Below are 13,524 nucleotides of genomic sequence, written 5' to 3'. Positions count from 1 at the left end.
GAAGCGGGTGGGCAGGGGAGGGAGTTCAGTGGAGTATAATGCCATAGAATCCACCTTCCAGTGGCCATTTTCTCCAGGTGAACTGGAATCCCAGGAGAGCTCCAGCCACCACCTGGAGGATGTTTCCAGAAGCAAGCACGCAATCATCGGCATGAGCTCAAAAGTAGCTGTAAAGCAAACCAAAGGAGCAGTGACAGCACGCCTAGGCTGCTTTGCTGTTTCTTAGGGCTTCGTCAGGCCGCTTTTCTTAGTGATGGAGCTCAACCCAGCTCTGGCAAGATTCAAAATGACATGAAGTCTACAAGTATGTTCCAAGTAGCTAGGAGTCTTCTCTGCACCATGAGCCAGTGACGGCATCGATCCGAATAGAGACTTGTACTTCCAAGGACTATTAGGTCACTAGTCAACTGGTGCAGGTGTCATTGATGCATGGTGGCAAAACCATTTGTTATATGTATCATTTTTGGTTGTAAGTAGAACTGTATAAGAAGACAGTAGTCTCCAGTGTGACAGATTATTCTAGGGCTGCCAAGTCCCCCCGGGGGGCGGAAAACCCCCCGCCCCAGAGGCCCGTTCCCCGACGCCAGGGAATCGGGTCCCGGGGGGAACCCCGCCCCAGCGTGCACGTCACAGGGAAGTGATGTTATGACTTGTATAGTCGTGGCCCCACCCCCAGCGTGCCTGGCATCATGACGTCACTTCCCTGTGACGCGCACGCGCCGGGATGCACACGGGAGTCCCCCGCCGGCAGGGTAAGTGCCCCTTGGCAACCCTAGATTATTTTGGTTATTTGTTTGCACAGCTGTATTCCCATTTTTGTGTGGTTGACCACCTGGAGGATGGCAACCCTAAATTGAAACTCTCTCTCTCTCACTCTCTGTTTGGCTGCAGCTTCTAAGTTTACAGAAATTCCCTGTGTGGGCAGCAATCAGTCCATGCTCCTGTCTCAGGAAGCCAGTCCAGCTTGGGAGTCTTGTTGGCCCTTTAGTGGCTTTTCATTTTGCCCCCCCCCCACCCATGAGCTACAGTTACTTCTTCTGTCTCCATGTCTCTGTGTATGTTTCCCCATGTCAGATGTGGCCAGTTTTAGTCATTTCAGAACAGCGTCTACCACCTGCACCCTGCAACTTCCAGTCCCTCTTCCAGTACTCCTTGCTTCCCTCTAAGCACCCCCCCTGCTGCTGTCTGCTCGGGGTCTGTCAGCCCTCCCCCACCCAGCTTTCGACCCTGGGAAAGCCTACCAGAGGCTGTGTCTTGCCTGCCATTTGATCCGCCTCTGACAGTCTCCAGGTCCTTTCTTTATTTCATTTAACAGTCTTTTCTCTACCAACTCTCAGATCCTCTGATGAGTCTTGCCAGCAAAGCGTGGAGATGAGAAAGTGAAAGGCAAACCTGTTACAAACGGTTCTGTCACCAAACAGTCTTCAACGGATCACCTTGTGTGGAGGATGACAAAAGGGCAGGAAGACTCCCAAGCTGGACTAGATTCCTGAGACAGGAGCACTGACTAATTGCTGCCCATACCGGGAATTTGTGTAAACTTAGAAGTTGCAGCCAAACAGAGAGGGAGTGAGAGAGAAAGAGATTTCAAGCTCCCCTCTTCTCTTTCACAGAGCATCTCTTGAAGACTGCAGGGGGTGGGAATTACTGGGCACAACACTGCAATCTTCAAGGTGACCCTGTGCATCAGAGACCACTGCACCCTGGCATTCAAAAGGTTAAGTGTGCTACCGTGGGAGGGGACTGAAGGGGGGGGCTGGCATAATTAGTTTCGCTCTTGGAAAGAAACATCAATCTCTTTCTTGCTTAAATTGCTTCTGCAGGGGTGGGGGCCATGGTCAGTAGCAGTTCAAGGTTAACATGTGTGCATCCAGACACCAGGAGCAACTGGCAAGACATTAAACACAACGCTCAGATGGTGAGAGGGGGTCCTCTCCAAATTATCTAGCCTTTCACTTGGCCTTTTACCGGTCTTTTACCAGCAGGGGTAGGGTTGCCATCTCCAGGTCTGGAAATTCCTGGAGATCTGGGGGTGGAGCTTGGGGAGGACAGGAACCTCAGTGGGTTACAATGCCATCAAGTCCGTTCTCCAAAGTATACATTTTCTTCAGGGAATCTGGCCTCTGAGGTCCAGAGATGAGCTTAATAACAGTAACTGGTGATGACATAATTTCCCTGGTTTTGCTAAACTGGTTAACAACTGATGAAACCAACTAATAGTCTAATTCAGCTGACAGACTTACACAGAAGGATTTATATCAGACATCCTTGGGAAACAACACCAAAATGACAGCCAAACTGAAGAAAAAGAATGACAAGGCTACAGTAGTACCAAGAAATAGCTTACTGCAAAATAGGCCTCAGAGTTAACAACAGAACCCCACTGCTTGCTCCCTGGAGCTCCCAGCACAAACAGTCCAAATGCATCACCGGTGACCTACAGCCCTTCCTGGGCAATGATGCTGTTCTCTCACAGACTTGGCAGTGCATACTTTTCCTTTCTGAAGGATACCCCCAAGCCAAAACAGCTTCTTAGCAATGGCAGGAGGCCACCTAAGAGACATGCAAACCCAAGGTACAGACCCTGAAACAAGCCCAAATGCTAATTTCACAGGGCCTGTAAGGCAGAGATGTTCCACCAGGCTTTTAGTTGAGGACAGCAATGGTTAACCCTGGCACCTTCTTTTTCTTCCTATGACCCCCACATCCCCTTTCCCTGCCCTGCTGTGCGGACATCACTGTAGCCGGCAAAAGGGGTTTTATATTCCATCTGTGACAACTTTATGCTGATGGTTTTTACTGCTTTTAAGGCAATTATTAATAATAATAGTAATAATAATAATAATCTACTCACATCAACTCAAGCAGTGCTTTTATAGGATCTAATAACATCAGCAATACCATCTTCAGCTCAAGCACTTACTTATCCACCTACATGGTATGTGCCATTACGTACAGTACAGTAGCACAGCTGAAAAGGTTCTTTGGATTGAGGTTGATCAATGAAACAGAAGTCTGCAGGATAGACTAATGCAATTTTGGGTGGCATTAATAGAAGCATCATGAAAAAAGACAAATAATACAGAAACCTGGAACAGGTACGGAGGAGGGCAATGAAGATGTTCGGAGATCTGGAAAACAAATTTTATGAGGAAAGGTTGAAAGAAAGACGTTCATTTAGCTTCCAGAAGGGAAGACTGAGGGCAAACAAGATCACAGCCTTGGAATACCCTAAAGGATGTCATAGGGAAGTGGGCAATGACCTGCTTTCTCTAGCTCCAGTGGGCAGGATGAGATTCAATGGACTACAGTTACAGGAGTGGAGATTTTGGATGAACATTAGGAGTAACTTCCTAACAGTAAGAACAGTTCTGTGGATCAAATTTAGAGTGCAGTGGCACCTTTAAGACCAACAAAATTTTATTCAAGGTATGAGCTTTCATGTGCATGCACACTTTTTCAAATACACTGGAGTATTTGAAAGTTCCTTTGCAATAAAACAGCTACAAAGTTCCTTTGTAATAAAGCAGCTACAAAGGAACTTCAGGAACAGAATGGAAAGGGAAATTGCTGAACTACAAGTTATTACAACACTTGGAACAAAAACCTTCCTGGGACTCAACAGGGATATTGGTTTCTTATCTAATTACATATGCTAACTCATTTAGTCCTCACATATGTATTCTCAACAAGAAGGACTATGCATCTTCCGTATATTAGTGTATTTCTTTTTCAGAATAGTATATTAGAATACTGAATGTAATGCAAGGAATATTGGGATGTTTTGCTGCATCCACCTCAAAAAAAAAAAGCTGTTAAGTGACCTCCACACCCGAGAGGAGAGAATGGAGAGTATCAGTTTACTTCCCACAATTAGAAAATATACCTTTACACATTTATCTGCTATTTTGACAGGTTTATTGCTTTACAACGGTTGACCTTATAACCTTAGCTTGTTATTTAGTTTTGCCTTTGCACATCTTCATTACTACATATTAATTTGCTCTTCGGCCCCATCTATAACTTTGAAAATTACCTACCATTCCAATGTATCTGAAAAAGTGTGTATGCACACGAAAGCTCATACCTTGAATAAAACTTTGTTGGTCTTAAAAGTGCCACGGGACTCTAAATTTGTTCTACTGCTTCAGACCAACATGATTGACCACCTAGTTCTGTGGATCTGTTTATTTGGATGGGGGTGGAGACTCTCCCAGTGGCGGTCTTCAAGCAAAGGCTGGACAGCGACCTGTTGGAAATGCTCTTACTTCCAATTGCAGGAAGTTGCGCTAGATGTCCTTTAAGTCCCCTTTCAAGACTGTGGATGTGTGTCAACAATCCCTTTGTCGCTCTAGGCAGGACAAAAATGTCAGTCCCTAAGCAAAAGAATAAAAGTCACCATTTTAACATTAAAAAGATAATTTGATCTGCTATTTACAAGTTTTCTTTTTTATAACCTCATATATCTGTCTGGTGAGACCCCACTAAGTGTATCTGTCAAAGTGGACTCTAGTCTCCGACAATTTATTCTGGAATAAACTCTTGTTAAGTTTTTCATTTTATTTGCTGCAACAGATCTCCAAGACCACCCTCTAGGGGGAAAAAAGCCCCAATCCAGTCGCGTGAAAGATAAATCTGAAAAATATCTGTTTTTTGCGATATGAAAGAAAGGTAAAGTGACAGGAAGGGAAGCAGCCTTATGCTTTAACCTTAAGAATGATTCATATAGGCAGGTATTTTTCTTAAAGTAATGACTTCAAATTAGCTAAGAATGTGGAAGTATAATACATTTTCATACTCCAGGCTCCTGCAAATTCTTCTTGTACAGCAATCACTGCAACTGGCACAGATGAGCACATGCAGTTTATTTTATTGAACAACATGAATGAGCACTTAATAGAGCACGTACAAAGAAAAAAGCAAGTAAGAAACAGGAATTAATTTCTTTTAAAATGTCTTTTTGAAATGACTTCTGCAATATTTTTAAGTTATATGAAAAGCACCTCTTGATTCAAACAAAACTGATGTACAACTTACACTTTAATAGTGAACATCAACATAATATTCTCCTTTGCTTTTAAAAATGCAGTACTTCTTAATATATATATATCTCAAACTATTTCCTTTGTGAGATACACTTTTGCATTCATCTGTGGGCTTCACAAATGAACACCTACTTGAATGTTTAGTCAAATTAACATTTGCTTGATTATTTACTTGGAATTTTCCAGAAAGGTCATGTAGCCCTGCCTGTCTCTGCCTCTCAGAAATTCAAAGAGCAGATGGATTCATCACAAATATATAATGTTCTTCACAAATAGGATAAATAAACTATGTTTATGGCAAACTTTTGTATTATCATTCATGTAGGTAATTTACACATATGGATAATCCATCAAATGGATGGTCTGTAACTGTATACAAATTTACTGAAAAAATTATTCCAGTCATCTAAATAATAAAACATTTTTATATTGTCACAATTTCTAATGTACAGAAGTCGACACAAATAGTTAAAGGTGTGGTTGTAAGCATGTGATAATAAATTTCTTATAAGTACAATATTCATAATCACATTATTGTTTCTACTCATAGTTCTACCAAAAGAACAATTAATCACTGAAATATATAAGATAATTTACTTTTAGAAAGGGGTTTGTTTGCAAACAGAACTCTATGATACTTGGGTGGCTTTAGGTGGCTGAAAATTATCAATAGGTTTGCTGCTCAGCTGATGGCGTCATATAAAGATAGATAAGACAACTATATTTATTTTGGGTGGTGTTTTCAGCCATGGTTGATTTCACTGGAAGCTAATTCCTCTCATTTGCATGGAAGAAGTAGGCCAATGCATAGTGCTTTTCAAAAGCCCAGCCCAAATGCTTATATAAAAAGGTAGACAGAAAGAAATAATTAAAAAGTGCAAAACCAAACCAATAGGAAAGAAAAAAAGGTATGACTTGAGCATGCAAATCTATCTATATACCCATCCAAAATTTGAGCATACAATTAAATCCACTGGTGAACCAAATATACATTTATATACATACACAACACACACAACTACGCAAAATGCAGAAAGAAAAAAAAAGTCACCTCCAAAAGGTGATGAAATTAAACACATGCATAGAAATGAGGATTTGTATTGTAAATGTGATAAAGCAGTCTGAGGTTTAGTTTACCTTCACTGTCTGACATGGCATGTTGAAAATCATCCATGATGAAGGCAATATCCCGATCATAACCCCGAGCTCGTGATTCTTCCCTCATGTGCTGTTGAACTTCGGGCAATGAATGGCTTGACCCAAACTGGTCCCTAGTGTCTGCAGATATCGGAGGTAATGGCCCAGCTGCTGCTCTTGCCATTCCCATTGGCTGACCCACAGGGCTTAAAGGACTTTCTTCTTCTGAATTCTGTGCAACTATTGGGATCCGTCCCCTGCTCTGACTTATAGGTAGACTGGTTGGTTTAGTTCTTCCAGATGGGGCTGCATGGCTGAAAGGAACATCTATAGGCTCAGTCTCTTGGGTTTTCAGCCTTAAAGAAGAGCTCGAAGAATCTCTTTTCAGTGATAAGTCAATCCCATAGACTGATGATGGCCGGGAGGAAGGCCTGGACCTGCTGCCACTGCCGTAGGGTTTGTCAGGATCATCTTGGAAAGTGGATCTCATTGATGTGCTCAGTGCAGCTCCAAGGCTTGTACCAAGGGAATGTACAAGCGTTGGTCCCATAAACTTCTGTTGGTCTGCGATATTTTTTCGAAGACCAAACGTAACATCATCCTGGAGAAGCCTTGCTCTGGAGGTGATGCCCCCAAGTGAAGAAGTGCTGGAAGTTAGGTAGGTTGAATAGTCCAGCTCAAGGTCCCTGCTTTCCTGTATGGGCGAAAATTTAGATAATTTGGGATCTATCAAAGCCTTCTTATGCTTTGACTGTTTTTGGTAAAGGAGAGCTGCTGGAAGCTGTTTGGCAGCTTGTTTCTCTAAGGTAAGCCGGCTTATGCTGTATTTCTCAGACTTGGGGAAATATCTGTAGCTAGTATCTCCATGGTAATACTGTGAAAGGCCTGCCACATGATCCAAGCTTTCTGCACCCCGGCGGAACTCCTGCTTAATCTGATGCTTTAGAAGCTTTAGTTCATAAGGATCTTCCATTGGGTCTTCATCAGTTTTCATGTAATTATGCAACCGAGAAGAAGGCTGCAGTGGTGGAAGGAAATCTGAGACTTCTTGCACCCTACGGGCCTCAGTTGTTCGAAGGAGCCGGTCGGTTTTGGTTAGATCCTTCTCATGAAGGCCATAAACAGAGCTCAGAGATGATGTTCCTTTAGTGATCTCCCCAATATCATCAATCAGCACATAATTGCGTGGTGTGTGGTGGTCTATATCTGCATAGAATGAATCACCAGATATGCTGGAGATAGGACTGCTGGCTATGCTGCTCCTCTCATCCAGTCCCATTCTTAAGTCCAAGGTACTGTATTTACTACCCAAATGGGACACTGCATAGGTATTATCTGAAGATGAAGGTGCTATCATCAGAGGCTGATTGTGAATTACATCATAATTTGTTGTTATCTTGGGTTCCAGGTATAATGAAGTTTGCCTTGCTTTTTGTGGGATTACCACCAATTGTGATGAGAGTTGATAGGAAGGCTGTTGGGTTGGTGGTGGCTGAGCCTGAGGTGTAAAGGACATCGTTGCCACTGTCTGGAATGCTGACTGGGTCTGATAAGGAGAAACCTGCGGTGATTGGTATAAAGGCTGTTGCTGTTGGTAATGTGATTGCTGTGTGTACTGAACTGATGCTTGAGTAGGAAGGGCAGGTGAAGAGTATTGATACTGTGTATAAGGGCTTGTAGGAGTTGCAAATTGAGTTTCTGGTTGAGACTGTGCAGGTAAAAACTGATCAAATTCTGTTTGCGGTGCAGTCCGAGGCCTTTCCAAGCCATGCTGAGCTTCTATCCTGGCAGGCCTGGTGCTGCTAACTTCACTGTCTGACATATAATCCCGTTCCTCTGCTACTCCTTGAAGATAGTCACGCTCTCTTTTTTCTCTTTCTTTAAGCAATGCTTCCTTTCGTCGATTGATGCCCATTTCTAAATATCGAAGCTTTGCATCTATTTCCTTCTCTTCCTCATCTAGCTCTGCTTGCTTCTTCCGAAGCTTGGCTGACTCTCGTTCTACTAGATCCAGTTCTCTGTCTATATCCTGGAGGATTTTAGCTCTGGCCATAGTGTTGCTTCTACAGATCCTTCGACGTGAAACTGACCCCACAGTGGTAAAGGCAGACTGTGTTCCTACAGCAATGTCTTCTGGAGGTGGGTTGGGCAGAGTCCGTTTGACTTTCTTCTGCATTCCTGATGATGCTATACTTGAAGAGCCTTTACTCTGCAGTACAAGAAAAAGGACTGAATAATTATTCAGGAAAAATGACCAGGATAACCACATTTAACTCAGCCCACCAGCCATGAAATACTTCCTGTCACATCCTTTATAATCTTTCAGGTTTTGTGATCTCAGGTAGGTAGGAAAAAACAAAAGTGTGTACAGTTCTGATTCCCCATTTCAACAAACAATATTGTTGAACTGAAAACCATGTTTAAAAGCGTGATCAAAATTATCAGTAGGTTACAATACTTTCCCAATGAGCAAAGCCTAAAATATTTTGGGCTTTATTCACTTGTTTTAAAAGGGCAACTAAGTAGGACATGATAGAGGTTAGTAAAATTATACTTTATTTGAAACAAGTGAACAGATAGATTTTTTTCTTTCTACAACATCAGAACACAGGGTCTACCAATAGCATTGGTGGGCAGCAGAGGGTGACCAAATAAAATATTTTTTCTACATAGTGCACTTATAGAACTATGGTTCTAAGAAAAAAGCCCACAGAAAAAAAGCCCACAGAAAAAAGTCATAAATGCTCACAGAAAAAATCCCACATGGAAAAATACCCACATGAAAAACTGCCCACATGGAAAAAAGCCCATACAGAAAAAAGCCCACATGGAAAAGAACCATAGATATTTATAATTGTAAATAACCATTCATCTCCATTTATGAGAATGGACAGGTATTACCTGTATTTTATACTAGGAATAAGGTCCGTTGTGGAAATAAATATAACAAGCTCTAGAAACAGGCTCTGGAAGAGTGCCAAGGCGTTGGGTACTCAGCATCAATTTGCTGTGGCAACCTCCTCAAACCCCACCCTCTCCAGGCTCCACCCCTGAAATCCCCAGGAATTTCCCAACCTGGAGTTGGCAACCCCATCCCCTTCCCAGCTAACCATCAACCTACCATTATCTGCAACTGACTTCTGTCCTCCCTCCTGGAGATCAGTTGTAATTCTGACTGATCTCCACCCCTCACCTGGGTATTGGCAACAATGGTTCCCCAGGAGGAAAAGTAGTCTTTCTCTGCAATAGGGACCAAAGCAGCTTACGTCATTCTCCTCTCCCCCTTTTGATTTGTACAATAACCCTGTGAAGTAGGTTAGGCTGAAAGTCTGTGAGTGGTCCAAAATCACCTACTGAAAATCACCCACTGGTCCAAAATTACCCACCACCCACAGCAAGAACCTGGATCTAGCAGACCCTGCTCTGAAGCACTCAGTCCTACGCCTAGGGTAGCCAACCTCGAGGTGGAACCTGAAGATCACCAGGTATCACAACTGTACTCCAGACAACAGATCTCCCCCCCCCCCAAGAAAATGACTGCTTTGGAAGGTGGGCTTTATGGCATTCTGTTCTGCTGAGGCCTCTCCCCTCCCCAAACCCTGGCTTCCATAGACTCTACCAGAAAATCTCCAGGAATCTAACACAAAGAGGAAATAGTAGTTATATATGAATTTTTATTTATTTATTTTATTATTCACATTTATACCCCGCCCTCCCCATAGGCTGATGTGGTGTTGAATACCATCTATACAAAACCTTGTATATAATAGTCTGAGCATTCAATGATTGAGTTTTATTTGCCTGTGAACTCCAAGTTAATCCCATTGATGTTCTGTTAGTATTGATTCCAGATCATTATGCCAAGCTTGTTGATAGCTTGTCATAGCTGTATTGGCTTGATTTATTAAAAAATATGTATATTTCTAATATAAGACCTTTCTTTAGTGGTGTTTTAGAGTTCATGAGCTTTTCAAAAACTGTGAGTGGGATGTAAAGCCTTGATTTAATTTTAGGGGTGTTTAATACATTTAAAGTGTGCAAAGACTCAAATCATGAAAGTTGAACTTTGTGGAGATCCGGTTCCGGTCAAGACGATGGCAGACAGAGGCAGTAGTGTTCCCTGCTGAAGCCACCAGAATTCCACACACCCCGGCACCCAAGAGCACCCCCAGTGTTCTTGAAACCCAAACAAGCCCTCTGGAGTGAGAGCTTTCAGCAGAGAGCTTGTTTTGGAAACTGAAGAGAGTGGCGGCTACCTTCAAGAACTGAAACTGCTCCGATGCGGGAGGCGGGGAAGACACTCAGTGTTGTGCTTACCAACGCTGGGTGAAAGCCAAAGACCAGCGAACCTGCACAGAGTCTTCCAGAGATGAGATAAAACACAGTGAGCATATTGAAACCAGTTTATGATTTGACTATGGATATGAACTCTTCCCTTTAATTAATATGAAGAGGAATTGCCGTTAGGAGACCTATATGTGTTAAAATGGAAGGTGGTGGCATTTAAAGGGGAAAAGCGGTGGAGAAAAGTCCACAGCCTACCCAAAGACGGTTTCCTTTTGTCTTTTTTTTAAAGAACACTTAAGGTGGAACCATTTAAGGTTTGTGACTATTGCCGAACAGCGGGTACTCCTGACAACCCCAATTACTATACTGTTGGATGGAATAAAGCTTAGAAATATTAACGATGGCTCTCTTTTGGCAGTATCTGTGCTTGCCTGTCACCCCATTTTATGTGGCTTTGGCGAAAAGGAGAGCAGGAAGGATGGTATGAGCCATATTTTCTGATACAGACTCAAACTTGATTTGCTTATTTAGTGGATTAAGCTATGAACACAACCTTTTGGAATGCTTTAATATAAATAGACTGTAAGGAAGATAGAAGAACAGAGAGACAGAAGAAAGACGAAAGAAGAAACAAGGTTTGGGGGAGGGGAAGGACTGAAAAGTGTTTATTTCTTTTTCCTTTCTTTTGAGGATGTGTGGATTAATAAGTTTTTGGAGCAGAGTTAAGGTTGGATAACTAAGGAATAAGAAAGCATAGGATAGAATAAGGGTCATAGTATAAGGGTAAAGGTTGATAAAGATATTAGCTATAGAATAGATACAAAATAGCTATAGTAGCTTCTTTAGTTAGACAATATAGGTATAGATAGTAATAGTAGTAAATAGTTCAGGTAGATAGTTAAGAATGAAGATAGTATAAATAGGAAACCCAAACATAAGTAAATTAAAATAAAAAGAAATGGATAAAGCTAGTCGAATTAGAACAGCATTGATTCCACCACCCTTAATGAACTTAACACAAATAAATATGGAAGACCTACAAAAGCTGATATATGAATCGGTAACAACTTCAGTGAGTGTGGTGGTAGAAGTAGCAATGGCTAAAGCAATAGAACCAATACAAATAAAACTAGAGGCATTGGCAACGCAACTGACAACTCAAACAGAAGAAATTAAAAAACAAATCTCTGGAAATAAACAAGAGACTACAATCTCAACAAATTGGACTAATAAGATGGAAACTAACATTGAAGAAATAGAACAGCAATCACAAGATAAGATGGAATCTAAAATTGAGGAAATAGAGCAGTGATCACAAAATGTGAAAGAAAAGCAAGATTTAATTGAGGTTACAATAATAAAACTGGAGATGGAGAAAACTTCATATACTTTAAGAAGTCAAAATATCCGGGGGGAAACGGACAGTATAGAACTAGACCAGTCGTCTAAGGTGTGTGTGGGGGAATAAATTTAACCAGAGCTACAGTGTACAAAGAGAATACACTTGGAATGTTTTACAGAGGGCATGCTTCATTAGATAGAATAAATAAATGCTATAAGAATGTGACAGGTAACTGCTGGAAATCCAGACAGGGTGTTGGCACCTATTTTTATGTGTGATGGTTAGGTACCAAGTTCAAAAAGTAGAGGAAATAATAATAATGCGGAAATAATAGAAGAAAACAGATTGTTGAAGAATTTTAAGCCCCGCCACAGTTGATACAGTGAGTGAACTTGAAACCCCTTGCACGGCTTCACCGGGCTTTGACTGGCTCAGCCTGGAGGAAGTTGATAGATTGCTTGTGTCTGTGCGCCCAACCACTTGTAGCCTGGACCCGTGCCCCTCCTGGCTCATTAAAGCGGGCCACGAGGGGTTTCGAGGTGCCTTGAGGGAGATTATCAACAAGTCCCTCTTGGAGGGATGGTTCCCCGAGGCACTCAAGGAAGCGATGGTCCACCCTCTCCTGAAAAAACCAACCCTGGACCCGACCGAATTGGCCAGCTATCGGCCAGTGTCCAATTTGCCCTATTTGGGCAAACTGATTGAGAAGGCGGTGGCGATACAGCTACAGGGCTTCTAGATGATGCTTACATCCTTGATCCATTCCAGTCTGGCTTTTGCCCGGGGCATGGGACAGAGACTGTGCTGGTTGCCCTTACTGACGACCTCTGCAGACATCTGGACCGAGGCGGTGTGGTGGTGCTGTTGTTGTTAGATCTGTCAGCCGCATTTGATACGGTCGACCACCAGCTGCTGGCCCACTGCCTCACCGACATGGGGATTCAGGGGCTCGCCCTTCAATGGCTTGTCTCCTTTCTCCAAGGTTGGGGACAGAGGGTTGGGCTAGGGGAGCAGCAGTCCTGGAGGCACCTGCTTGAATGTGGAGTGCCTCAGGGGGCAGTGCTCTCCCCGATGCTATTTAACATATATATGCACCCACTCGCCCAGATTGTCCGGAGGTATGGGATTGGGTGTCATCAATACGCCGATGACACCCAGCTCTATCTGATGTTGGGCGGCCGGTTGGACTCCGATCCAGAAGATCTTCACCGGGCTTTACAGGCTGTGGCTGGGTGGCTCAGGCAGAGTTGGCTGAAGCTGAACCCAGTGAAGACGGAGATCCTGTGCCTGGGTCAAAGTGGCATGGGATTGGGGCTCCCACTCCCGGTCTTCGATGGGATGCCTTTGGTGCCAGCTTCGGAGGTTAGGAGTGCTCCTGGACCCCAGCTTAACGATGGAGGCCCAGGTGGCGGCCACTGCCAAAGCAACCTTCTATCACCTATGGCTGGTGCGGCAGTTGGTCCCCTTCCTTAGCCACGGCGATCTGGCCACAGTGATCCATGCAACATTCACCTTGAAGCTAGACTACTGTAACGCTCTCTACATGGGGCTGCCTTTGTCGCCAATTCGGAGGCTGCAGCTGGTGCAGAATGCGGCGGCCAGGCTGGTAATGGGGGTCCCGAAATGGGATCACATCCAGCCTGTACTGAAAGCGCTGCACTGGCTGCCTATAGCATTCTGGATTTGCTTCAAAGTGCTGGTGCTTACCTTTAA

The 13,524-nt window shown here is 43.2% G+C and overlaps 1 protein-coding gene across 1 annotated transcript in view; it reads right to left on the bottom strand.

Annotated features, from left to right (window-relative positions):
- PCLO (piccolo presynaptic cytomatrix protein) overlaps positions 1-13,524 on the bottom strand; it is a 271,526-nt gene that overhangs the window by 122,361 nt on the left and 135,641 nt on the right. The window contains 1 exon segment of the mRNA XM_015422970.1: positions 6,183-8,391. Coding sequence (XP_015278456.1) covers positions 6,183-8,391 — 2,209 coding nt within the window.

This window comes from Gekko japonicus, unplaced genomic scaffold (genome assembly GCF_001447785.1).
Source record: "Gekko japonicus isolate JY-2015 unplaced genomic scaffold, Gekko_japonicus_V1.1 scaffold145, whole genome shotgun sequence".
NCBI classification, from domain to species: domain Eukaryota; kingdom Metazoa; phylum Chordata; class Lepidosauria; order Squamata; family Gekkonidae; genus Gekko; species Gekko japonicus.
This window is presented reverse-complemented; position numbering and strand designations above follow the sequence as displayed.